The 26,738-nt window shown below is 43.9% G+C and overlaps 1 protein-coding gene across 2 annotated transcripts in view; it reads right to left on the minus strand.

Annotated features, from left to right (window-relative positions):
* Positions 1–301: 301 nt before the first annotated feature.
* Positions 302–26,738, minus strand: part of ACSS2 (acyl-CoA synthetase short chain family member 2) — a 51,082-nt gene continuing 24,645 nt past the window's right edge. The window contains exons 3-19 of one of the 2 annotated variants that reach the window (XM_019458711.2): positions 15,875–15,966; positions 15,568–15,671; positions 15,251–15,323; positions 14,890–14,965; positions 14,621–14,735; positions 13,795–13,833; positions 8,623–8,760; positions 7,024–7,194; positions 6,582–6,715; positions 6,255–6,387; positions 6,117–6,173; positions 5,841–5,921; positions 4,354–4,462; positions 2,710–2,778; positions 2,196–2,372; positions 1,374–1,448; positions 343–1,230 (exon numbers count right to left, since the gene is read on the minus strand). In XM_019458711.2, coding sequence (XP_019314256.1) covers positions 1,103–1,230; positions 1,374–1,448; positions 2,196–2,372; positions 2,710–2,778; positions 4,354–4,462; positions 5,841–5,921; positions 6,117–6,173; positions 6,255–6,387; positions 6,582–6,715; positions 7,024–7,194; positions 8,623–8,760; positions 13,795–13,833; positions 14,621–14,735; positions 14,890–14,965; positions 15,251–15,323; positions 15,568–15,671; positions 15,875–15,966 — 1,771 coding nt within the window. In that variant the 3' untranslated portion in view covers positions 343–1,102. Of the gene's footprint in view, positions 1,231–1,373; positions 1,449–2,195; positions 2,373–2,709; positions 2,779–4,353; positions 4,463–5,840; positions 5,922–6,116; positions 6,174–6,254; positions 6,388–6,581; positions 6,716–7,023; positions 7,195–8,622; positions 8,761–13,794; positions 13,834–14,620; positions 14,736–14,889; positions 14,966–15,250; positions 15,324–15,567; positions 15,672–15,874; positions 15,967–26,738 lie in introns of both variants that reach the window. The other variant, XM_019458712.2, reaches the window with a different exon arrangement.

The following is a 26,738-nucleotide window of genomic DNA, read 5'->3' on the forward strand; positions in this document are numbered from 1 at the left end:
AGCCCCAGACCCTAGGATAGAACCTTGAAGTTCCAATGCTTACTCAGTAATGCTCCCGTAGGATCATACGGAGAAGAGGGTCCCTTGGCGGGAGCTCAGGAAATAATGCAGCCATGATGGGACATCACAGGTGTGAACTGGCTTTAGTTGCTTTCCTGCTTAATTCAGGAGCTTGCCAAAGGGCCTATAAATGAAGCCCTGCCTAGATCTGCCCAAACCAAAAGTTCTGGAAATAGGATATTGGGGTATGCCTGGGGAAAACCACTCCCTTTCCCATCCCCCACACAAATCAGAACAGCTAGCAAGTACACAGTCTGTAAGACACCTAAGAAAACAAGTCACTGCCTTCTTAAGGTCACAGACTTTATTCCTATAACCATAGGGCCTGAGCATGACTGGAGCAAGAAGAATTTCATCTGAGAGTGTCTCTTATGGGAAGGACTGTTCATGGAAGGATGGGAACAGAGGACAAGGAAGATAAGCTCTTCTGGCCCTAAGAACAAAACACATTTACTCCAGCAAAGCAGCAGATAATCTGAAAACCCTCTGGAAACTGAGCCTGCCTGCATAGCCCCTGAAGCAAATGGGCAGAAAAGCACTGCCATCTGGCACAAAAGGGAATTCAGATCCAGAACAGAACCAGAAAAGTATTTAAAAAAATAATAATCAATTGTTCTGGGACTCACAAACAGGCATTTCTAAGGGAAAATGCATACCCAAGATAAGTAGTGGTGCTTCCTGAGAGAGCTGACAGGATTACAGAGCTGCTTACCTGCTTCAGTCTAGGCCCTCACTTGCCCTCTACATCCTTAACTTGAGTAAGGGACATGACCTTCAGGTCCTGTTCTGGGCTCCAAGGGCTCTTAAAGTCTAGGGGCTCAGCAGCAAGCTGATGCTAACCTGGGCCATGTCCTATCTATCTGGCAACCACAGGAAGTTGCCTCCACACAGGGGCAAAGCTGGTCCTCAGTCCCAGACAGCTGGTCAAAAGAGGTGGTATGGGTCTGCACTGGCCCTCAGTACTCCTGGATGGGGGCAGGGAGGATGGGAAAACTTTGCAAAGCCAAGCAGGGGCAAGCCTGGGTGAAGGGCAGGGTCTTGTTTACTGGATGGTCAGGCAGCGGTGGTTGAAGAGCTGGCAGATGACAGTTGGGTCAGCCACAGTAGACGTGTCCCCCAGGTCGTGGTCATTCTGAGCAATCTTCCGAAGCACCCGCCTCATAATTTTCCCTAGGGGACCACAGCCTTCTGGTTATGTGGTGATAGCACTGACCCACTCCAGCCCTGCCAAAATGGCTTCCATCCACACACATTCTGCCACCACTAGGCCTTGGCCAATCCCAAACCCAATCACTTGAGGCCTTTGAACATACCTGAGCGGGTTTTAGGCAAGCCAGGTGCATTCTGGATATAATCCGGTGTGGCAATGGGGCCGATTTTTTCTCTAACTGTAACCAACAAATCATTAAGCATTTCTTCAGTATCATTAGCCAGGCTCCCAAAACCATGGCTTTGTTCCCCACCTATTTTCTCTTCAAGGCTCTGCCCACAGAATCATTCTTAGAGTCACTGCCTTTCTCTCTCTTTTTTTTTAAGTAGGCTCCATGCCCAGTGTGGAGCCCAGTGCAGGGCCCAACCAACATGGGGCCTGAACTCACAACCTTGAGATCAAGACCTAAGCTGAGATCAAGAGTCACACACTTAACCGGCTAAGCCACCCAGGCACCTGGTCTTTCTCTCTTTTCAACACACTTCTACTATCTCATTTCGTATCAATCTTCCTTCATGGAACTCCAACTCTAAGAATCCACCTTCTAGAGTTTAAATCCCACTTTATTAGCAGTGTGGCCTTGGGCAAGTGATTTAACTTCTCTGAGCTCCAATTTCTTCATCTTTAGGATGAGGTAACAATAGGATCTATTTCACAGTGGTGATTATAGGTATAAAATGGATTAATGCATTTAAAGCACTTAGCCCAGTGGTGGCAAAGAGAATTCTATAAATGTCAGCCATTATTATCCTAGTGGAGAGACTAGAGGAGACTGAACGGGAAGGTGGCAATCAGCCCCGAAGGCCCCCTAGGATCTGGTTTATAGTTTGGGGGGCAGCTTGCTCTAGCCTCTTCCCAACAACTTGCTGTGGTAACTTGGCCATCAGGACAGTCCCTACAGTCCCTGCTTAGGGAGGCTTCTCACTCTGCTTCTTGAGTTCCTCGATGAGGGTGGGGCTGAAGGTGTAGCCATCACACAGGGTGACAAAGCAGTAGAGGCATTCGCCCTTCACAGGATGAGGATGGCCGACCACAGCTGCCTCTGCAATAGCCTCATGTTCCACAAGTGCTGACTCCACCTCTGCTGTGCTCAGCAGGTGTCCTTGTCAAGGGAAAGAAAGTGCCATGAGAGAGATCCCATGCTCTACCCCAGCCCCTGTTCCATCTGTGCCTAGAGGGCTGTCCTGGTCTGGTCAAATGGGGAAGCCCCTTCATTCATTCCTCACATGATCTGCTTTGGTTGTCCCACCATCCTGGTTCCCCTCCTCTAAGCACATTCCAGTGTTTATAACTCTTCCTCCAAAACCTCTACCCAAAACTGAATGCTGCACTGTAAGTATGGTTTGGCCAAGGACATCCTGGTTCTCTTGGAAGGCTTTGGCTGGGACTTGCTGGGGAAGTAGTGCTAATGAGAAGGGAAAACAGTCCCTGGCCCTCACCAGATACATTCAGCATGTCATCAATCCTTCCAGTGATCCAATAATAGCCATCCTGGTCCCGTCGGCAGCCTGGAAAGAGAAGAAATACAAAACATGATAAATACCTCACAGTAGGGTACACGATCCATATTATCAAACTGCTACACCCACTGCAGTAGTCTCCTAACAATCTTCCTGCTTCTATACCATGGTAGCCAGCCTCCAAGATAGCCACACTGATTTCCACTTTCTGATGATATTCAGACTTCTGTGTAGTCCTCTTCCTCATTGTACTTGGGTTAGTCTGCATGATCAACAGAATTTGGCAGAAGTAATGGGATATCGTTTCTGACATTAGATTATAGAAGACGCCGTGGCTTCTATGTTGGTGGCATTTTCTCAGATTATATGCTCTGGGGGAAGTCAGCTGCCATGTCATGAGTATCCCTGTGGAGAGGTGAGGAACTGAGGGCTGCTGCCAACAGCCACATGAGTGAGCTTGGCAACAGGTCCTCCAGGCTCAATTAAACCTTCAAATGACTGCAGCCCCAACCAACAGCTTCACTGCAACCCATGAGAGACTCTCAATGAGAATTTCTGACAAAGCCACTAACAAATTCCTGATCCTCAGAAATTGTGAGATATCTGTCATTTTAAGCCACCAAGTTTGGAGGTAATTTGTTCCATGGCAACAGATAACTAATATACTCACCTAAAGTCTGTTCTCCATAAATCAGTTATTTTCTAAACAATAAACCAGTTCTTGTCACTTGTCTGCTTAACAACCCATAAAGGTCTCCCCCATTGTACACATTTGGATTTTGGATAAAATCCAAAGTCTTCACCATGACCCACAAGGTCCTACATTATCTACCTCTCCAACTTCATGTAATATTCTTCCCTTCTCTTTGCTCACTATACTTCAGCCACACAGGTTTTGGTCTGCTCCTCAGACATTTCAAGCTTATGTCTCTGCACAGAACACTCACTCTTACTCCAAAATTTTCCCATTCCTGGCTGCCTTCTCACTTTACAGGTCTCTGGTCAAATATCACTTCCACGAAGCCTTCTCTCACCAGCCCATGTATGGTGGCCATTCCTGCAGACATCCTTTATCCTGTAACACTGTTTATTTTTCTTCATAGCACTTGTCACTAAGATAAGCTTATTTACTTGTTTGTTGTATTTATTGTCTATCTCCCTTTGCTAGAATATAAGCCCCGTGTGAACAGAAGCCTTGTCTACCTTATTCATGGTAATATCCCCTATGCTTAGATCAGTGCCTAGACATAGTAGGTAATAAATCATTATGGATGAATGGATTGGTGGATAGAGTCATGGCCAAACACAGGCTCTAGACATGAGGATGCACATGACATAGTAATACATACTGCTGCATGCCCCATCTCTTTTAGCACAGGAACAATGGAAACAAGAACCTCTTTCCTCATATATCAAATCAGATGGTTCCATGCTGAGACTTTCCATACAACACTCATACCTGCTCTTAGTCTTCTGTATAGTTCTGCCTGGATATTAGGCACTGACACATAGAATACATTCCTCTCTCTGTTACTCTACACCCCTAACCAACTCTTCCTGAAAAAGGAAGGGGAAGATACATGTCTTGGTGGGAGGTGTGGGAAAGGGATAGCTAAGGCTCACCATCTCCTGTCACATAGTACCCAGGGAACTTCTTAAAGTAGGTGGCCTCAAAGCGTTCATGGTTCCCATAGACTGTGCGCATGATTCCTGGCCAGGGCTGCTTGAACACCTAGGGAGTGAGAAAGGCACAGTGGTCACATCTGCTACACTGCCTCACTGGAAGACAATCACAGTCTTGCCAAACCTGAGAAGAAATGGCTTGAATGCCCTTTCTGAGAAGTAGAACAAAGTACAGGCTTCAGAGATAGACAATCCAGGTTTAGAATCCCAGATCTACCATTTACTAACTGTGTGACCTCAGGTTAGTAACTTTACCTCTCTGAGCTTCAGGATCCTCTTCTGTAAAACAGAGAAAATAATCTCAACCTCCCAAAGTTGTTGGGAGGATTGAATTAATGATATTTGGAAGCTGTCTAGTACAATGTTTTTTTTATTAAAAAAAATTTTTTTTAACATTTTTATTTTTTGAGAGACATAGTGTGAGCAGGAGAGGGGCAGACAAAGAGGGAGTCAAATTCCAAAGCAGGCTCCAGGCTCCGAGCTGCCAGCACAGAGCCCAATGCGGGGCTTGAACTCACCAACTGTGAGATCATGACCTGAGCTGAAGTTGGACTTAACCGACTGAGCCATCCAGGCACCCCTGTCTAGTACAATGTTCTATTAGTGATAAGCATTTAGTAAATTTGAGTCTCCTCAGGAAATCAGGTCCAGTTTGATATAAGTGAAGATAGTCACATAAAAATGAATAAATAATTATTGCCCCGATAATAATATCCTGTGGCAGTAGACTGATGAGATACATGAAATTTCCAGGCTAAGAGTCAAAAGGTCTGGATTTATGTCCTGCCCTTGTAACTAACTTGCTCTTAGTAAAGTAGGATGGAAGGGGGGCGGGGTAGATTATCTTCCTACAAGTACTAATACAAAAATCACAACATCTAACATTTGTTAAACACTAACTTAGATTCTGTGCTAAATCCTTCACATGGGTTATCTAACCAAACCAGCAACTTTAGGAGACAAAGGTACTATATAACCCTGTATTACAGATGAGGAAATTTAGGTTCAGAGGTACTAGGCCACCTATCTGAGGTCCCAGAAGGGGCAGAGCCAGGATTTGAACCCAAGCAGGTTGACTCTGGAGCCTATATGATTTTCCACTATGTTTTAAAGACTCCTTTCACACTAGAATATTTGTCAAAGGAAGAGTTGGGCCTAAGTTTTATGGACCCAAAAAGGCATCATCAGGAATCTTTGAGGAGAGGCCTCAAGAGCCAAAGTGGGCCAAAAGGCAGAGAGGCAGGCAAAGTATCCAGAAGGATTTCCTCCAGGGTCTCTCTGCAGAGGATAAACTCTCAATCATGGAGCTTTACCCACAAGCACCCACCAACAGAGATTAGGTTCTAAACTCTGAAGCAAAGTACAACATTCGTTGCAGTACTCTTTCCCCTCAACTCCTAAAAGACATCCAAGGGTTAGGGCCTTACCAGGTAACCTTCAGCTTCACCTTCCAACTCTTCCCCAGACTCATTCAAGATTGCAGGAGCAACACCAAAGAACGGGAAGGTCTAGAAGCAAGCAGGAGACAGGACTCAAGAACAGGAATGTGGCAACTCTGACTCAATTCTCTACCTCTCCCAAGGATCCCCAGAGCCCCAGATACCTCACACATATCAATCTAGTTCCCCACCCTCTGCCTAGGCCAAATGTCCCGAGATTCTACTCCTGCTTAGCCTAGGACTAGGCAAGGGAGCCACACTCACAGCAGAACCAGGCTTCATTGGTGTGGCACCAGGGAGGGGGGTCAGCATATGGCCACCCTGTGGAAGTCAGACATCAGGAGTTTGAGTCAGTTTTCCCACACTGTCCCTGAGCCCCAGCCTTCTAAGTCCTTTACTCACTGTCTCTGTCTGCCAGAAGGTGTCCACGATGGAACAGCGCTGGGCACCGACCACCCGGTGGTACCACAGCCAGGCCTCAGGGTTAATGGGTTCACCCACTGTGCCTAGCACCTGTAAGGATGCCCGGCTATGCCTTGGGCAGGGGAGTGGAGAAAGAGGAAGGCTCTGAGTACCATTGGGAACCAGGAAAACATGCCTAGGCTCTTCTGCCCCCTCCCCTATTCTAGGCCAAGGAGTTGGAACAATGGAATGGAAAAGACTACACAAAGGTCAGCACCTAGCTCTGAGGAACACTCATGGGGCAGCAGCCAGGAAGGGGGGTCTCACCTGGTGACAGGCTCATCTCCAAACTTCATGAGCAGGCGGATGGCTGTGGGTGCTGTATAGAACTTGGTCACCTTGTACTTATCCACGATGCTCCACAGGCGGCTCACATCCGGGTATGTGGGAATCCCCTCAAACTAACCCCAGTGAAGGCTGGTCATTCCTAGTCCTTCCCAACAGTCCCTCAGTTCCCCTACCATACCCTCAGGCTCAGTATTTTGCCCTTTCTAACAAACCCATGTCTTCACTCCCTTACCAGATAAACCAAGAGAACTTCCCAGTCAGTATATATAACCCCCTCAGAACTCCCCTTTCTCCAGGAAACAGGTCATTGTGTAAGTACCCCTGTCCATAAACCAAGTGGCCTTGGGAGATTGTCATCTATGATCATCTTGTCCATCCCCTAAGTAAGCCAAGTATCCTTGAGTCCCAGCTCCCTTCTCACCAAAACACTGGTGGCGCCATTGGCCAATGGCCCATAGGTGACGTAGGAATGGCCAGTGATCCAGCCGATGTCTGCTGTGCACCAGAACACATCCTCTGCGTGGAAGTCAAACACATACTTGAAGGTTGTGGCCACATAGAGCATGTAGCCCCCAACAGTGTGTACTACACCCTGGAGGAAGAATAGGGCCTCAGGTTGGGGCCTTGGGCTCACCCCCACAGACCACCAAACATACATAGGCTGGACAGAGCTAGAGGAAGATCCTCCTCAGGGATTCTAGCCCTGCCAGCACCCCTTTCATAGCACCCATCTCTCTTCTATCCCTTTTTCTCCATGTTCCCATCTCACACCCATACACATGCATAGTCAGTCTGTCATTCATATCTACACCCTAAAATGGTATTTCTGAGCCACCACTTTCACACACATGGGCACTTCTAGAACACTCACATCTAACAGTGTCTCTGTTTTATATTTATGCACACACAGTCAATTACACATTGACAGAGTAAGAGTGGGCAAAGAAGATAATCTTCTTTGCTTACTCTACCAGTACCCCATCCCTAGGAAAAAGAGGCCAAAATTGTGCTTCTAAAGCCCCACTAAGAGATATTCAAGCATATAGAGAGAAGAATATAGGGATGAGGTGAGTGGAAGGTAGGATGATAAATCTTTTAAGTTGATGGAAAAATCAGTTTTGTTTCTGGCTCACACACTGTGCCCTGGGAAGGACTAGATGTTAACAGTGTGACTTGTGGAAGGAACTGAACTCTAAGAGACATAGTCTAGGAGTCCAGTAAGAATCCCTGTGGCCAATCTCCATTGGCTTTGAGTTCACAGCACAGCTCTCCTTCAATCAAACCACAGGGCATAGACAAGGAACAGTCAGATACATGAACTGATCCTTTTCTCCTTTTCTGGGCACTCATGAAAGCCCCCACCTAAACTATCTCACCCTGGGCGTCAACATTTAATGATTGAGGATTTATGTCTTTTTCAAATTCTTTTTTTTTTTTTTAAATAGAATGCAAGTAGGGGAGAGGGGCAGAGGGAGAGAAAGAGAGAGAGAATCTTAAATAGTGTCATGTTCAGCACAGAGTCTGATATAGGGCTCAATCTCACGACCCCAGGATCATGACCTGAGGCAAAATCAAGAGTTGGATGCTTCAGGCACCTGGGTGGCTCAGTTGGTTAAGCGCCAGACTTGGCTCAGGTCGTGTTCTCGCGGTTCATGATTCAATCCCTACATCGGACTTTGTGTGGGCAGCTCAGAACCTGGAGCCATCTTCAGAGTCTGTGTCTCCCTCTCTCATGGCCCCTTCCCTGCTCACACTCTGTCTCTCTCCCAAAAGTAAATAAAGCATTAAATTTTTTTTTTTTTTTAATTTAGATGCTCAACTGACTGCAGCACCCAGTCTCCCCGAGGATTTATGTCTTAATTTGATTTAGAAAAGGTAATGTGACAGTTCCCAAACTCAGGATTAGAGAGTAAAATCTGTATCATCATTCTTCCTCAGAAACTCATTTCTCACCACTACACAGTACACACACACACACACACACACACACATGCACCCATGCACACACGCACATACTTGCCTTGGGTTTGCCTGTGGAGCCACTGGTGTACAGGATGAAGAGTGGGTCCTCAGCATCACACCACTCAGGCTCACACTCATCCTCTGCCTCTTGCATGAGTTCATGCCACCACAAGTCAATCCCTTGGTTCCAGGAGATCTGCAGGGGTAGGAAGACAGGAATGGGCAGAGAAGAACTGTAACAGCTCAAGACAGGAGTAGAGACCCACCTACCTGGCACCTGGGATTGGGATAGTAACCCCAGGTGGGGGTGCTGGGAGGGAGGGAACTGTGAGGGTGGAATGCAACAGAGAACAGGAGCAGAACAGCAGGCTTCTTGGGTACTCCTAACACCCTACTCCAGAGCTCCTCTTATGTGGCATCAGGTTGAGGAGGGCACTTTGGTTGGTCCCTTCTCATCCTTCAGTTTGTAGCTTAAATGTCACCTTCATGGAAGGGTTTTCCCTAAACAGTATCTGGTAGATTCCCAACCCCATCCTCACCCTTGTTATTTTTCTTGATCACAACACCATGTTTCCTTCCTATACAGTACATATTTCCAGTTATTTTATTTAGTTATTTGCTTGATTACTGTCTTCCCAACCAAATAGTGAACTCTATGAGTGCAATGGCATGTTCGACTTCTTTCTTTCTTTCTTTCTTTCTTCCTTCCTTCCTTCCTTCCTTCCTTCCTTCCTTCCTTTCTTTCTTTCTTTCTTTCTTTCTTTCTTTCTTTCTTCCCAACAATGAGCAAAATGCCTGGCACTCAATACATACTCTACATTTTTTTTTTGAATGAATGAATATACACACACAGGCCTACATACAAACATATGTACTTATGGGACTAGTGGCTTATCAGCAGGGATGCAGACACCACCCAATTCAGAAATGCAAAATTAGTCAGAGCCTGCAGGTGAAGCGGGCACCTGGCCCTGTTAGTATTGAAAAAAGTCAACAGCTTTTGGTCCAAGCGCCTTTTCCTGAATGTCTAGACCTTATCCATATCTGCAGGTTTGTACCCTAGCTCCACCCCTGCCTTTACACCACTGGTACCAATGGGTTTCCCACAGACATATTTGTTTGAGGTTCCATTCAGCACAAAACCTGCTTTACGTTGGTGGAAAAGGACCAACATGGACTTCTCCCACGAGAGGGGTGTCCCCCTCTACTGGAGTGTCTTTGATAACTACTTCTGAATCTGTTATCCTGAAATTTTTCTAGCCTCTCCTTGAAACTATTTTACTTTCCTAGTTATATCAGCTCTCTAAACAGCCACCTTTCTGAGTCTACCCTGTGCTAAGGGAAGTTGAGATTCCCTGAACTTGTCCAAATATTACACTGGATCTCAATCCTAGTTCTGCCACTTCCTAACTACATATGACCTTGGGCAAGTCACTTTACCTAAAGTCGGTTCATTTTAAAATGAGGACAGTTCTGGGCACCCGGGTGGCTTAGTCGGTTAAGCATCTGACTTCAGCTCAGGTCATGATCTCATGGTTTGTGGTTTCAAGCACTGCATTGGGCTCTGTGCTGACATGACAGCTCAGAGCCTGGAGCCTGTTTCGGATTCTGTGTCCTCTTCTCTCTCTGCCCCTTGCCGGCTCTCTCTCAAAAACAAATAAACATTTAAAAAAAATTTTTTTAAATAAATAAAATGAGGATAATTCTTCTTTCCCTAACGGTCTCACAGGATTTGGGGAACATCAAAAGAAAAAGGCATTATCTGGTAAACATCAAACCTTGAATTGTCCTTTGGAGTGGGAAAGACTGATGAATGTCAGGAAGGATAGAAGTTAGTTCAGTTCCACTGAACTCCTCTAGGACATAAATTTAAGGGTGTGATAATGGGAACTGTTTTGGGTTTGCTTTAGCTATCACAAAGTCCTTTCATATTAATTAGCTTCTTGTATGTTCAATGGCCCTGGCTTGCAGGTAGACATGATCATGTAAGAGAAACACCCTACTCCCTATTCCCAATGTATGGCTATATGCTAATTTACTGTGTACATATTTGGTTTAAAAACCCCCAAGTGTTAAACACATACCTTGATAAGTTATAAAATGATTCTCTAGCCACTCATCTCTTTCTGTACAATCTGCCCCTTACTTTAGAGAATTTGAAGTTTCTGGCACATAAACATCATAAGAATGACAAGCCCAGGCTGAATAAGGCACCATTAAAAAGAAGAAGAGGGGCGCCTGGGTGGCATAGTCGGTTAAGCGTCCGACTTCAGCCAGGTCACGATCTCGCGGTCCGTGAGTTCGAGCCCCGCGTCGGGCTCTGGGCTGATGGCTCGGAGCCTGGAGCCTGTTTCCGATTCTGTGTCTCCCTCTCTCTCTGCCCCTCCCCCGTTCATGCTCTGTCTCTCTCTGTCCCAAAAATAAATTAAAAACATTGAAAAAAAAATTAAAAAAAAAAAGAAGAAGGAGAAGGAGAAGAAAAAGAAGAAAAAAGAAGAAGAAAAAGAAAGAAGAGAAAGACACTGCCCACAAGCTAGAAAACACTAAAACACACCTTATTTTTTAATGGAATAGCCACAGGGGCCTACACATATATTATCACATGGGCACTTTGTTTCTGCCAAATGATCTACTTGAGATGAGGGCATTAATGTATTTAAGTAGAAGAGTGTCAGTATTGCTTTGGGCAAATGGTACTTGTCTACAGTACTGGTTTGAATTGTCATAGAAAAGGCACTAGGTACATGTAAGTGCAAAGCAGAGTTACACTGTGGCAATGAGGAGATTCTTGTAATCTTGCAAAACGGTTTCCTTTGGGTATGTGGGTGAAAAGGGCCGGTATTCCAGGTGTGGAACCAATAAACAGCACCAGGAAGCAGGATGAGCTCAATTAGTGGTGCAAACTCGTTGGTTGTGAATTGGGTGTGTGCCTATGAGAGCCCAGAGCTTTGAACCAGGAAAAGATCTCAATTTTCTGAAGTAAGAATGGAGTTGGCCTTTGTCCTTGGACCAGGATAGCCTGGGAAGGCAACTGCCAGGTATGAGACAGGAACGTGAGGACACTCATAGGTGACGTGATTGAGAAGAGTACCTCCAAATTGTGCCAGGTGCTCCCTTGAAAAATGCTTAAGGATGATGGGGTATAGAGCTCTCCCGAGATTTCTGCAGCTTTGACTGCCATTATCAGACCAATAAACCTGGACTTCGTAAGCCTACTCTTATGGTCTTTGGTTTTGGGTAACTGACTATTTTCACTTCCAAGAACCAAAAGTTCAGAGCCTGTGGCCTAAAGGTCTCTGGTATTAAGAATTATAGGAGCTTATTTCTTTTCTGGTTTCCCTTTTAGAAATGCCAGGCTGTCTGCTATGTTAAAAGCAATAAAAGCTACGGGGTGCCTGGGTGGCCCAGCCGGTTAAGTGGCCGATTTTGGCTCAGGTTTATGATCTCACAGTCTGTGGGTTCAAGCCCCACGTCAGGCTCTGTGTGGACAGCTCAGAACCTGGAGGCTGCTTCAGATTCTGTGTCTCCCTCTCTCTCTGCCCCTCCTCTGTTGATACGCTCTCTCTCTCAAAAATAAATAAACATTTTTAAAAAAGCAATAAAAACTAACATTTATAGTTACTATGTGTCAAAAACATTATATATACTGACAAAACCCTATCAGGTAGGAACAATTATTATCATTATTCAACAGATGGAGAAACCGAGGCAAGAGAGCTTAAGTACTTTGTCCAAGTTTCCACAGTAGCAAGTGACACCACTAGGATTTGAACCCAAGTAGTGTGGCTCCAGAGTCTATACTCTAACCACTGAGTTTGTTACCCTCTTTCAAGAGAAATGTCTTAGGTCTCTGCCTGACTTTTAAAAGGAAAGTAATATACCCTGGGAATCAGATCTGTCTCCACCATGCTATGAGAACAGAGAAAAAAAGATTATATTTACCCTTAGCCAAAGGGGTTAATAATAGAAGACTTAGAGTAAGAGACCCTATAAGGAAGGTAAAATTCAGAGGAATAATGAATTTTATGTTTTGTTTTAATAGAGGAAGTGGTTTCCTTTCAAGCATGTATTATCATCTCTCCATTATTGATAAGGGAACTGAAACCCAGAGAGGAGAAACAACTTATTCAAGGTCATACAGCTAAAAATCAGTCTCTGGGGCCGCCTGTGTGGCTCAGTCGGTTAAGCATTGGAATTCGGCTCAGGTCATGACCTGATGGTTCATGGGTTTAAGCCGCACATCAGGCTCTACACTGTCAGTGTGGAGTACGCTTGGAATTCTCTCCTTCCCTCTTCCTCTCTCTCTACGCCTCCCCCACTTGCACTTTCTTACTCTCTCTCAAAATAAATAAATAAACTTTATTTTTTAAAAATTGGTCTCTAGGGGCGCCTGGGTGGCTCAGTTGGTTGAGCGTCCGGCTTCAGCTCAGGTCATGATCTCACAGTTTGTGGGTTCGAGCCCCGCATTGGGCTCTGCTGACAGCTTAGAGACTGGAGCCTGCTTCAAATTCTGTGTTTCCTTCTCTCTCTGCTCCTTCCCCGCTCATGCTCTGTCTCTCTCTCTCCTTCAAAAATAAACAAAAACATTAAAAAAAAAAATTTTTTTTAAATCGGTCTCTGGACTCTAAGTCTAGTCTTCCCTCTATTCTAATCTGCTTTGAGCTCCCATTTAGGAATCTCCCTTCTCAGAATCACCTACAATGTAATTTTTATTCAATCTAGCACTTAATTATATCAGAGAGTTTATGTGCAGTTTATAAATCCTAAAGTACTATATAAAGGTATTTAGGAATTTTCTTCCTTGTTGTCCTATATAAAACTGAGGTTTTCATCCCCAACTTGATGGTGAATTCCTAAGGTCAAGTTCTGTGCCTCCTCTACTTGCTCTCCTCCTATCTCCCAGGGCTCTGCCCCAGCTAAGTATATAGTAAAAACTTTCTGACAAGTTACTTGGTTATCTCTCCCACAAAGGTCCTAAGCAACAGGAGTGAAATGGGATGCCTGTTGCTACCTTTCTGAGATTCATGCTCTATGCCAGTTCAGAGAGGTAGCAATAGGCATTTTGTTTCATGACTCTTCAGAGTGACTTAGATGGCAAAGGACCCCGGGGGGCAGACAGAAAGGGGTTAGGACTGGCAGCCACCTCCATGGGGAAAACAGGCAAAGAGCAGATGGAAACATAGACAAACACGCAGAGAAGCAGTACCCAAGGCAGTGCAGAGGTGGATACCTGGGGCCAGATGCGCTTGGGTTTCTCTTTCAGCTTACCCTGTTAAGAGCCCATGGAAAGGGTGGTGAGCAGGGTCTGTGTATAGGGAAGTGGGAGGGAAGGGTCAATGTGTTCCGAACCTTTACTGCCTCCTTTCCTTTAGGCTCCCCAACCTATATTTTCCTGATCTTATTCCCAGCATCTATACACTCATAATCCCTAATGCTGAATGGGGTCTCCAATCTCCCCAGAGTGGACTATAGCCCTATGACCATGCAAGGCCCCTCAAGTCACAGAATCTCAGGAATGCTTTGTCCTTCTGGACCCTGGAGCTTTCATCCTTCATGCCCTTAGACCTTTGGGCTTTTCCATCATTTCCACTAAAAGTGCTGGATCCAAAGCTAACAAGGGCCATATCTTGAGGGCCAAATTCTGGTCCTTCCATCGTGGCACCACATAGGTAGCCCATTCCAAGACATAGTCCAGTATACGGTTACCCAAATAGCCCATTTCTTTCTTTCTTTTTTTTTTTAAATTATGGTTGACTAAGCCCATTTTTAACCTAAACCCAAGCCCTGAAGGTCCCTTATACCCACCAGGATACCCCAACCAGCATAGAGTCTCCCTTATAATCTCTCCTGCTGAGTTCCCACAGTACGAGAGACTCCCTACTGACATTCAAGGTCAAAATCCCCCAGAGGAGGAGGCCTCTGGAGGCATTCCTAGGACTGTTCCCAGATCCTCTCAGCATTATGATGAGGAAGCAAAGAAGGACATTAAGAACTTCCTGGACAGGAAGAGGGAGCCAATTTGAGCCTAGATGAGAGCAGAGAAGTACCAGACTCACCTGCACATCCGGGCATGGCCTCTTAATGGGGGGAGACTGGCTGGGAGAGTCACTTGTGCCCAGCTCTGCCCGCCCCAGGTGCTTGACCACAATGCAGCATCTCACAGGGAAGCCCCTAGAAGGAAAAACCTGAAGTAGTAGGCTGCCTTGCTCAAAAGAGAATTTGGCAGGACCCACCCATGTCCATCTAGGATAGAAGGGACAAAGGGAGTCTGGTACTGGCGAAAGGCCCAGTTGACCAAGAGCAGTAGCCAACCAAACACACTTACTTCTCCCGACACTTCTCCAGGGCCTCGTCAGCCAGTTCCTTCAGGTTCACAAGCTTTTCCCCCCTGTAGAAGGCATCTTTGGGGAGCAATAGACATTCCAGGACTTAGAAAGGCACCACACTCCTAGCCCCTTATCCCTAGTGAGCACAATGTTCATGGAGCCCTTCCTGAGGTAGGCCTCTTGATTCTGGCTCTTCCAATTGATTTGAGCTGAGAGGGTCATATGAGGTGGAATCCGGAGGTAGGTAAGGGTAGGCAGTGCCTACCCTCTATGCTGAGCAGTCACAAATACCAACTAGCTAATTAGAGACCAAAACTTCAGGTGTGGAGGTTCTTGAAAAGGGGTGAGAGAATTAGTCACCTGTAGTGATAAGAAGGCTGCAACTGGAATCCAGGATCCGTTCACATAGAGACTCTGCAGAGAAGCCTGCAAACTAGGGAAAAGAAGGAAGACTAAGGGAGAGGAGGACCTAGAAGCTGAGTAAACAAGGAAAAGAGACACTTTTAAAACTTTCACGGTTTCTAAGCCACGGTCCTAGAAGAAACTAGATAACTGATATGGAACAAACATTCTAAACTCCTTAGTTTGGTTCTTAAGCTCCTTCATCATCCAGGCCCACCCTACTTCCCCAGAGCCCCATCCCCCACTAGGTCCTTTTTTCCAGCCCAAATTCCTACCACAATGGAGTGCAGAGCCCCAAGGCGGGCACACGCCAGCATGGCCACCACGAGCTCTGGTATCATGGGCATGTAGATGGCCACCCGGTCGCCCTTCCGAATACCTGCAAATAAAAGACACAGATCATGCACCATGTACCCTTCCTGTTGCTACTTGCTCCTTCTCATTCAGCTACTGCTCACTGCACAGCTGACCTTTTCTGTTCTCCTAGTACCACATTCCTTCCATTCCTTGTCTACTTCCCCTAAGTCCTCAGATATCCCTAGGGAGTCCCCTCCAGTCCCCGTCTCATACCCCTGCACTCACCCTGTTTTTGGAGAACATTGCTGAATCGACACACTTGGATCAGAAGCTCACGATATGTGATCTGGGTGGTCTCCTCTGGTTCATTGCCCTCCCTGAGATACATCAGAAAGAATTAGTCATTAGGGAAATTATATATATTCAAACAAAAAACAGGAGCAGTCATATATCCATTTGGTAACACCAAGGCTCCTTGTGAATGTCCTGTGAGGGTGAGCTATCTGCCATCACACCTTATTCTGACTGGTCAGATACTTTAGCATTTTAGGGGCACCTGGGTGGCTCAGTCAGTTAAACGTCTGACTCTTGGTCTCGGCTTAGGTCAGGATCTCTCAGTTCATGAGTTCAAGCCCTGCATCAGGCTCCGTGCTGACAGCACAGAGCCTGCTTGGGATTCTCTTCCTCTCCTTCTCTCTCTCTGCCCTTCCCCTGCTTGTGCACTTGCTGGCTCTCGCTTGCTCTCTCTCTCCCAAAATAAATAAACCTAAAAAAAAATTAAAATACACTTTATACACAAGATGTGTATCATTGGATAATGTACTTCCATTTGCAAGCCTCACTTAGGTTGGTAAAATGGGATGATGATCACTTCTCTTCCATCCTAGGGATGTATTAAGCAGAAATGGTATCATAGATGTGATTCCTCCTGAGCACTGTGTCAAGACTGCATTGGTGTTATTCACAGTGGGATCTCCAGATCACCTGCACCCAAGGGAACTTATTAAAATACAGATTCCTGAGCTCTACCACAGATATACTAAATCAGAATCTCAGGGTCCAAGAATCTGCCACTTTATTACAAGCTGGTATAAAGGTTCACTTGGTGATTCTGATACATATTTAAAGTTTCAGAATCACCACCTTCTATCAGCTGATTTCTGTCTACCTCCTCAGCCTTGCCTCCTACTCCTCTCAGCCTGGTTTCCTTCAGTTATTCCTTCATTTGTTCATTTGCTTATTCAACAAATACTATATGCTATATACATGTATAGAAATAAGGCACTGATGAACAAGATTAACGAGATCCCTGACAACATGGAGCTTATATTCCAATGACAGTGCAAAAGTATACAAGTAACAAATACAGCCAAGATCATTTCAGATAATAAGCATTATGAGGGATATAAAGAATGATATAATGGGGTGCCTGGGTAGCTCAGTGGGTTAAGAGTCTGACTTCGGTTCAGGTCATGATCTTGACATTCATGGGTTCAAGTCCCACATCAGGCTCTGTGCTGACAGCTCAGAGCCTGGAGTCTGCTTCTAAATCTGTCTCCCTCTCTCTCTGCCCCTCCCCTGCTCACACACACGTGCACATGCACACTCTCTCAAAAATAAATATTAAAAAAAAGAATGATATAATAAGTGACTGATGAGAAATACATTTTTAAAAAGATATCTTAATGAACTTTCATAATTATACGTGAAGATTTAACAATAAGAATATTCCTCTGGTGTTTTTGTTTTCAATTTTATGATTTTTTGAATAATACATACATACTAATGGTACCACATAAAAAGATACAAAATGAAAAGTGTCCATCCACCCCTACTCCTCAATCACTGCCAACTGGCAACCACTGTTAGTACTATGTTGTGTAACTTTCCAGAAATAGTCAATATGTAGATAGGACCATTCCTAATAGGTTGGAGGGCATAGGGCAACTGAACTAATGTGGAATGACCAAGATAATCACTTTAGAAGATTACACTGTTAGCATCTTTCATAAGGTCCTTGGGATATCACTGAAGATGGAAATTTAAAAACTGAATTAAAAAATTGAATTTTAATGCTGTTCAGAAAAGAGGTAAGCACCTCACAGTCCCCAACAAAGCACCTTAGGTGGGAAGAGGTGGGAAAGAGCTGTTTTAACCATGGGACAGGCTGTTATGGAAACACATATACATGCATTTATGTTTACATATTCTTGTTTTTTCTACATAAATGATGGCATACAATACATACTGTTCTGTATCGTGATTTTTAAATTTTTTTAAATGTTTATTTATCTTTAAGAGAGAGAGAGAGACAGGGCATGAGTAGGGGAGGGACAGAGAGGGAGACACAGAATCCAAAGCAGGCTCCAAGCTCTCAGCTATCAGCACAGAGCTCGACATGGGGCCTGAACTCAGGACCTGAGCTAAAGTTGGACGCTTAACTGACTGAGCCAGCCAGGTGCCCCTGTATCGTGGGTTTTTTTTCTTAATGTTTATGTATTTATTTTAAGGGGGGGTAGGGGAAGAGAGAGAGGAAGAGAGAGAGAATCTCAAGCAGGCTCACTGCTGTCAGCAAAGAGCCTGACATGGGGCTCAAACCCACAAACCGTCAGATCATGACCTGAGCTGAAATCAAGAGTTGGATGCTCAACCAACTGAGCCACCTGGGCACCCCTCTATATAATGTTTTTTATTGACTATAATATACATCCAATAAATGACACAAATCTTAAGTATAGAGATCAATTTTCTTTGTTAAAAATTTAACAATATACCTTGATATTCTCCATCAAGACTTACAATGCTATTTTATTTTCTTTGTCATCTGCATAAAGTTCCAGTTTGTATGTGCCATAGTTTAACAAATAAATGCTTCAATAAATATCTTTATTCATGGGGAGCCTGGGTGGCTCAGTCAGTTAAGCATCCGACTTCAGCTCAGGTCATGATCTCACAATTCGTGAGTTCAAGCCCTGTGTCAGGCTCTGTGCTGACAGCTCAGAGCCTGGAGCCTGCTTCGGATTCTGTGTCTCCCTCTCTCTCTGCTCCTCCCCTGCTCACGCTCTGTCTCTCTCTCTCTCCTTCAAAAATAAATAAAAACATTAAAAAAACTTTTTTTAATAAAAAATAAAATAAATAAATATCTTTATTCAAATCTCATTTTACTCACTTGCAAATAAATATAACAGTAGGATGAATTACTAGAAGTGAAACTGTGGATTCAAAGGATATGTGCATTTTAAATATTGATAAACATTAGAGGACAACTACTTTAAGATGGTCAGAGAAGGCCTCCCCCTGGGATCTGAGTAATGAGAAGTAGTCAATTATATGAATTCTTAAGAAAAGTATCCTGGGCAGAGAGAACATTGAAATTTGGAAAGGCACTGAGGCAGTAAAAAGCTCGACCTAGTCAAAGAATAGTAATGAAGCCAGTATGGCTGGAGCATAGCGAACAAGAAGAAAGGTAAGAATGAGAGTTAGGCAGCAGTCAGATCACATAGGGCCTTGTAGGCAATGGTTAAGAAGACTGAAATAGCCCTCCCTAAATACTGCAGGCCATTGTGCTACTTCCCTTTCCTTACAACACGGAGTACCTAAGAGGGAGGTAACTAAAACCCAGAGATGTAATAGCTAGGCCAAGGTCAAACAATAATAACTGGCAGAGTCAAGAATAGATCCTCAGGTTTTCTCATGTCAAGGCATGACCTTTTTGCCTCATCGTGTGAAGGACAGGGACTAGCAGGGAAACCAAGCCTTGGAGGTTACACAGATTATCAGCCTCTTTCCCGCTCCTGGCTTGATGAGTCAGTTACTATCCTTTCCTTGGCTTAGCCCTCCTAGGGCTGAGAGGAGCCAAGCACAGAGAGCACTCTAAAATGGGAAGGAACACAGAGAGAGAAGCTGGCAAACAGCCCTGAATGCCAGAGGCAAAAAGCCATTTTCTTAACTGGCCTACTGATGAGTACCACAGAAACTTCAGAACATCTCCAGTTATGGCTAAATGCCAACACATTCCACACACTCATGCACACATGTCCCCACATATGTACCATATACCAGCTTGTTTGTGTACACTCACATGCATAAAATCATATATACTTATAATACAAAATGTTGTAGCCACAAGAGATGCACATTTGTACACAGAGGCACAAACAAGGAGAAACACAGAGACCCAGGACTCAAACATGGGCCCATCTGCAAGTACATGAACCACACTTATGTACAAAGCTTGTCCTTCCCAAAATTCTATCACATCATTGTTTTATTTTCTTCATATAACTTTCCATTATTTGAAATTATCTCATGTATTTTATTTACTTGTATATTATCTGTGTCTTTTATTAGAATATAAACTCAATGGTAACAGAATTTGTCATCTTGTTTATTACTATATCCCTAGAACCTAGAATAGAGCCTGGTACATAGAAAGTGCACAGGAACAGAGGCACCTGGGTGGCTCAGTCAGTTGAGCATCGATTCTTGATTTGGGCTCAAGTCATGACCTCACAGTTTGTGGGTTTGAGCCCCATGTCAGGCTTTGTGCTGTCAGTATGGAGACTGCTTGGGATTCTCTCTCTTCCTCTTTCTCTGACCCTCCCCTGCCTGTGCATTCACCCATGCACACACACACTCTCTCTCTCTCTCTCTCTCTCTCAAAATAAATAAATAAACTTAAAAAAAAAAAGTTAAGAAAGTGCACAGGAACAGATAAGCACAAACCTATACAAGAACTGCTTACCTGAGCCCACTTCTAGTTACTTACACACACACACACACACACACACACACACACACACACACACAGTGTACATTCCTCTCTCAGACTCTAGGCTCAAGTTATGCATTATTGATTAGGCACCTTACTCCTTTCAGTGTCTTCTTTCTCTGACATATACACCAGATTGGGGCCCCTGGCTCTTTAGGAGGAGGAGGTGAACAGAATACTGGCTTACGGGGGTATAGCTCAGGAGTAGAGCATTTGACTGCAGAATACTGGCTTACTACTAGCTCCCAAGCTCTCTAGGGTGTTAAGAGTTTAGTTGTTTTTTTCTTTTAGTGTTTATTTACTTATTTTGAGAGACAGAAAGAGCTAGTGCATGAGCGGGGGAGGAGCAAAGAGAGAGGGAGAGAGAGAGAGTCCCAAGTAGGCTCTGTGCTGTCAGTGCAGAGCCCAGCTCTGGGCTCAATCTCACAAACCGTGAGATCCTGACCTGAATTGAAATCAAGAGCCAGACACTTAACCAACTGAGCCACTCAGGTGACCCAGATGTTGAGTTTTTAAAAGAACATTCAGTTTAGTCTCCTAACTCCAAAGAGATCCAAAGAAGCCATTTAATGTGTTCGAGGTCACATGGTGGGTTGTGGCAGAGTAGATCTCACTTTCCTTGTGTCTATTGGTACTACCTTGCATTACCAAAGCCCCATTTATTGGGGCTTCATAGTTCCCATTACACCTTGGGCTCTTAGAGGGCAGGGATCATGTCTTTTTCCTCTAAGTCTCCTCCAAATTCAGTTGGTACAATAGGTACTTAAGGTTCATGGATTAATCATAGAAAACCTGATAACTGATTAATGACAGGGAAGACTGGGGCTCCCCTCTATATGACAGTCATTGGATTGGAGATTTTAGTTCCCTAGACTAGCAGAAAAGTAAGGCACAGGATAGGAGGAAAGAGCTGGAGGAAAAAATAGGTGGCAAAAACTAGGCTCCTCACAGAAACAGAGTGCAGGATCTAACCTGATGGGTTAGGCCTTCCAGAGGAGAAATAACCAGATGAGAAAAGGAATCACACCTACTATGAGAGGACAATCTGGACTGAGCTATTTATCCTGGAGAAGAGAAGATACTGAGACACAAGAGTAAGTCTCAATATCTGTATCTCTGCTGCCTCCACTCTGGTTCAGGCAACCTTCATCTCTTGCCTAGATGACCACAATGCCCCCAAACTGGTCTCCCACTTCACTCTTACCCTCTTCTAATCCATACATCATCCAGAATAATCTATTAAGGACATAGACTGATTACATCACCTCCTGTTTAAAATCCTTAAGTGGCGGGGCACCTGGGTGGCTCACCCTGTCAGGCATCTGACTTTAGATTTCGGCTCAGGTCATGATCTCACAGTTCTGTGAGTTTGAGTTCCGCACTGAGCATGGAGCCTGTTTGGGATTCTCCCTCTCTCCCTCTCTCCCTCTCTCTACCCCTCCCCACACACTTGCTCTTGCTTTCAAAATAAATAAACTTTAAAAATAATAAAAAATAAAAACCTAGGGTGCCTTCCATTGACTGTAGAAGAAAATCCAAACTTCTACTATGCCTTGTATCTTCTCCAACTCATCTTGTCCCATCAGAATGGGACATTCTACTCAAAAGACTCCAAACACATTATGAGCCTTCTGACTGATAGAATATGCCATGTTCTTCCCCCAGCTCTTCAAATGGTTTGCTCTATGTCATGTTTCAGATCACCCTAAGTAGCATCAGCCTTTCCTGTTATTCTTCATCACAACACTATTTATTTTCATAGCATTTTTCTCAAGCTATAATTGTATTATTATTATTATTATTTTTAATTGTCTGTCTCCCCTACTAGACTGTAAGTTTCCTGAAGGCACAGACCAAGTTGGTCTTATTCACTGCTGAATCCCCAGTGCCTTGCAGAGAAATTTATATATAGCCAACGCTCAATAAATATTTGCTGAATAAATAAACAAACTTGAAGGATTATTATGGGAAAGAAGCAGACTAGTGTTATGTAACTATAAATGGAAGAGGTGGGGCAATTGGGAGAGTTCAACATAAGGAGAGCCTTTCAAACTGTCAGAGCTATCCAATGATAGAAGGTACTCCTTCAGGAGCTTCCTAACTCTGGAGATATGTAACATCTGGGATCTGCAGGGATATTAAAGAGCAGACTCCAAAACATGGTTGGGACCAAGCAAGGCCAGTGTGTCTCAAAGCATGGTCACACAGTGTTAATAATGCAAATTCCAAGGCCCTGCCCCCACAGAGCTGCAGTGTAGGATGGTACAGATTGGGCCAGGGAAACCCCGACACCTACTAGATCATTCTCCAGGGAGTGGGGGCCTTAGAATTCTCATTTTATATGCAACTCATGTGATTCATATTTTCTGAAGTTTGAGATGACCTTTAAGGCTCTTCCAACTTTGAGATTCTTTGATTATATAAAATTAAGAAATCATGTAAAATGTTTTCTATGGTCCATAAAGCACTGCACAAATGGGAGGCACTCAGATGTAGGTATACCCTCAAGTCACTTTCCCTTTCACCAAGGAGCAGGGAGTGGGAGTAATATAACTTGACCAATTAGCAGCCTAATGTTCCCCCTGGGCACTCCTGTCCCAGCCACGGTGAAGAGGGAGAAAGGATGGAGGAGGAGGGGGGAGGAGGCACACTCCAATCAGGCACACTGAATCATAAATCACTTAGAATGCCAGAGGAGGGAAAGGCTTTCAATGTCCACTACCCTTATTTACAGATGAGAAATCTAATGCACAGATGGGAAGTGATGGCTTCAAGGTTACTTATCACATTAGTAGTCCCATTATTCTAAAACAGTGCTATCCACTATTGGTGGGAATGCAAACTGAGGCAGCCATTCTGGAAAACAGTATGGAGATTCCTCAAAAAATTAAAAAATAGAATTAGCCTACAACCCAGCAATTGTACTACTAGGTATTTATCCAAAGGATGCAGGTGTGCTGTTTCAAAGGGGCACATGCACCCCAATGTTAATAGTAGCACTATCAACAATAGCCAAGGTATGGAAAGAGCCTAAATGTCCATTGACTGATAAATGGATTAAGATGTGGTATATATATACAATGGAGTATTATTCAGCAATCAAAAAGAATGAAATCGTGCCATTGCAACAACGTGGATGGAACTAGAATGTATTATGCTAAGTGAAATTAGTCAGAGAAAGACAAATATCATATGACTTCACTCATATGTGAAATTTAAGATACAAAACAGATGAACATAAGGGAAGGGAAGCAAAAATAATATAAAAACAGGGAGGGGACAAAACATAAGAGACTCTTAAATACAGAGAACAAACTGAGGGTTGCTGGAGGGGTTGTGGGTGAGGGGATGGGCTAAATGGGCAAGGGGCATTAAGGAAGACACTTGTTGGGATGAGCATTGGGGGTTATACGTAGGGGATGAATCATTGGATGCTACTCCTGAAATTATTGCTGCACCATATGCTAACTAACTTGGATGTAAATTTTTTAAATAAATAATTAATTAGAAAAAATAAAGCAGTGCTATCCAACATAGTAGCCACAAGCCACATATAGCTATTGAACACTTGCAATGTGGCAGAAGAACTGAATTTTTAATTTTATTTAATTTTATTTAATTTTAATTATTTTAAATATTAATAGTCACCTATGGTTGGTTCTAGTATCTAAATATCTAGTTCAGGGCATTCTCCTAAATGACATGGTCTCCAAAAGGGGGGTATTTTTTCCAAAGCCAGAAATAGCACAATGAAGAAAATCAAAGCACAGGAGTCCTCAGAACTGTAGAATTGAAGTCCACCAAGGATGGATTTTAGCGTAGCTGTAATCACCCAAGAGAACTTAAAACACACGCTCATGCAAAGGCTTGTACACAAATGTTCATAGCAGCATGATTTATGATACCAAAAAGTGAAAACAACCCAAACAGCCATCAACTGAAGAATGGATAAATAAAACATGGTATATCTATCCAGTGGAATATCATCCAGCATAAAAAGGAATGAAATACTGTTACATGCTACAACATTGGTGAACATTTAAAAGATTACACTAAGTGAAAGAAGCTAGAAAAAAGGCCACATGTTGTATGATTTCATTTATATGAAATGTCCAGAACTGTCAGAGCTATAGAGACAGAAAATAGATTAATGGTTGCCTAGGGCTACAGTAGGGAAAGTTGGAGGAAAATGAGGAGTGACTGCTGACGAATATGGGGTTCCTTTTTGGGGTGATGAAAATGTCCTAAAATTGGTTGTGATGATGACTGCACAACTCTGTCAATAGAACAAAAATCATTGGGGCACCTGGGTGGCTCAGTCAGTTGAACGTCCAACTTCGGCTCAGGTCATGATCTCGGGGTCTGAGAGTTCGAGCCCTGCGTTGGGCTCTGTGCTGACAGCTCAGAGCCTGGAGCCTGCTTCGGATTCTGTGTCTCCCTCTCTCTCTGCCCCTCCCCTGCTCATGCTCTGTCTCTCTTTCTTTCAAAAGTAAATAAACATTAAAAAAAATTAAAAAAAAATAGAAAAATCATTGACTTGTACACTTTAAATGGGTAAACTGCATGATATGGATTATATCTCAAATTTAAAAATTCTGTGACTTTGATTGGAATTGCAATAATATACAGATTAACTTGGAAAAGCAGACATCTTTGCAAATCTTCCTTTCCAAAAGTTTGCCTCTTGGGGCGCCTGGGTGGCGCAGTCGGTTAAGCGTCCGACTTCAGCCAGGTCACGATCTCGCGGTCCGTGAGTTCGAGCCCCGCGTCAGGCTCTGGGCTGATGGCTCAGAGCCTGGAGCCTGTTTCTGATTCTGTGTCTCCCTCTCTCTCTGCCCCTCCCCCGTTCATGCTCTGTCTCTCTCTGTCCCAAAAATAAATAAAACACGTTGAAAAAAAAAATTAAAAAAAAAAAAAAAGTTTGCCTCTTAGCACACTATTCATTCATTCACAGTGTTCATTCATTCATACTGTCTCCTTCAAAGACTTGGCAGTTATTTATTTTAATGTTTTTTTTTTAATTTATTTTTGAGACAGAGCATGAGCAGGGAAGGAGCAGAGAGAGAGGGAGACACAAAATCTGAAGCAGGCTCCAGGCTCTGAGCTGTCAGCACAAAGCCCAACATGGGGCTTGAACCCATGAACTGTGAGATCATGACCTGAGCCAAAGTCGGACGCTCAACTGACTGAGCCATCCAGGCGCCCAGCAGTTATTTATTTTAACATTATAGTCATAGGTATACATCTGTTTCCTTCACTGGACTGTAAGTTCCTTAAAAGCAGACAAGACATTTTTATCTTTCTCCTCCTCAGTGCTTAGCACAAAATCTGACACGGTGGGTACTCAATACATAATTGTGAAATGAATGGGTAAAAAAATGAAAGAATGAACAAAGTTCTCTGTCTATATGGCCAGCCATATCAGAGTGAGGAAACATGGAAAGAAAGAGGGAATTCTAGAGGATATAAACAAAGAAGATAGATGCTAAACAGGCAGGAAGAAATGGTAGACATGGAGAAGAGTGTGAAACTTGTGGAATGGGATTTGGAGACATATCAAGAAGAGTTCTTAAGCACCTACAATGGGCTCAATTCTGGACTCTGCCATGGGAGAGACTGCAATAAGCCCCTGGAGCTGAGGTTCAGGTTATGGGACTTGTGCTTTGCAATCGAGGCTATTATTGCATCCTGTCCTCATGCCAGCTATTTTCAGGCCTTGATCCAGGAACCTTGTGCCTGTTCCCCTTGGCCAAAGTGGCTTTGGTGCCAGTTGGATTCTGTTGACAAGGCAGACCTGGGCCAGTACAGAAGTAACCCTTTTCCCATTGCTTAATTCCTCCTTACAGGAGGGAAATCATATACATTCACTCCTATGATACTGTGCCCCATGCTAGCCTTACCCAAAACAAGTGAATGAGGGCAGACCTCTCAGATCCTTTGCTATCACAGCATTAGGCATGTTGCCTAAAACAGACATATGCCTATAGCAGAAAAACAAAGTGGAAAGAACAGCCAAGGGCACCATTTTATATGTACATCAGGTCTCTCAAGTTTGATGCATGCAAAAATATTTATTACAATGGTTCTTTGTTATTTAGGTACATAGGATGGTTGAAATCATTAGTTTGAAGGGTTTTCTCTATTCCTGTGGTACCTGAGCAGGGAAAGTTTTAAGAAAGTGTCCAGATTCTCAACTTCCATATGTAATCTTTCCTAACATTGCTCTGCCTGAGTTGGTTCTCCTTTCCCACTTTCTCCTTCACAAATACACTTCTCCTACTTTATTTAAAAAAAAAAAAAAATTACCATCTCTCTCTCTTATCCAGAGTGCCAAAGGGACAATTTGAGAATCTGTAACCTCAGAGGGAAAGGCCCAAG

The sequence above is a fragment of the Panthera pardus genome, unplaced genomic scaffold, assembly GCF_024362965.1.
Source record: "Panthera pardus isolate Hobbes unplaced genomic scaffold, ASM2436296v1 HiC_scaffold_25, whole genome shotgun sequence".
NCBI classification, from domain to species: Eukaryota; Metazoa; Chordata; class Mammalia; order Carnivora; family Felidae; genus Panthera; species Panthera pardus.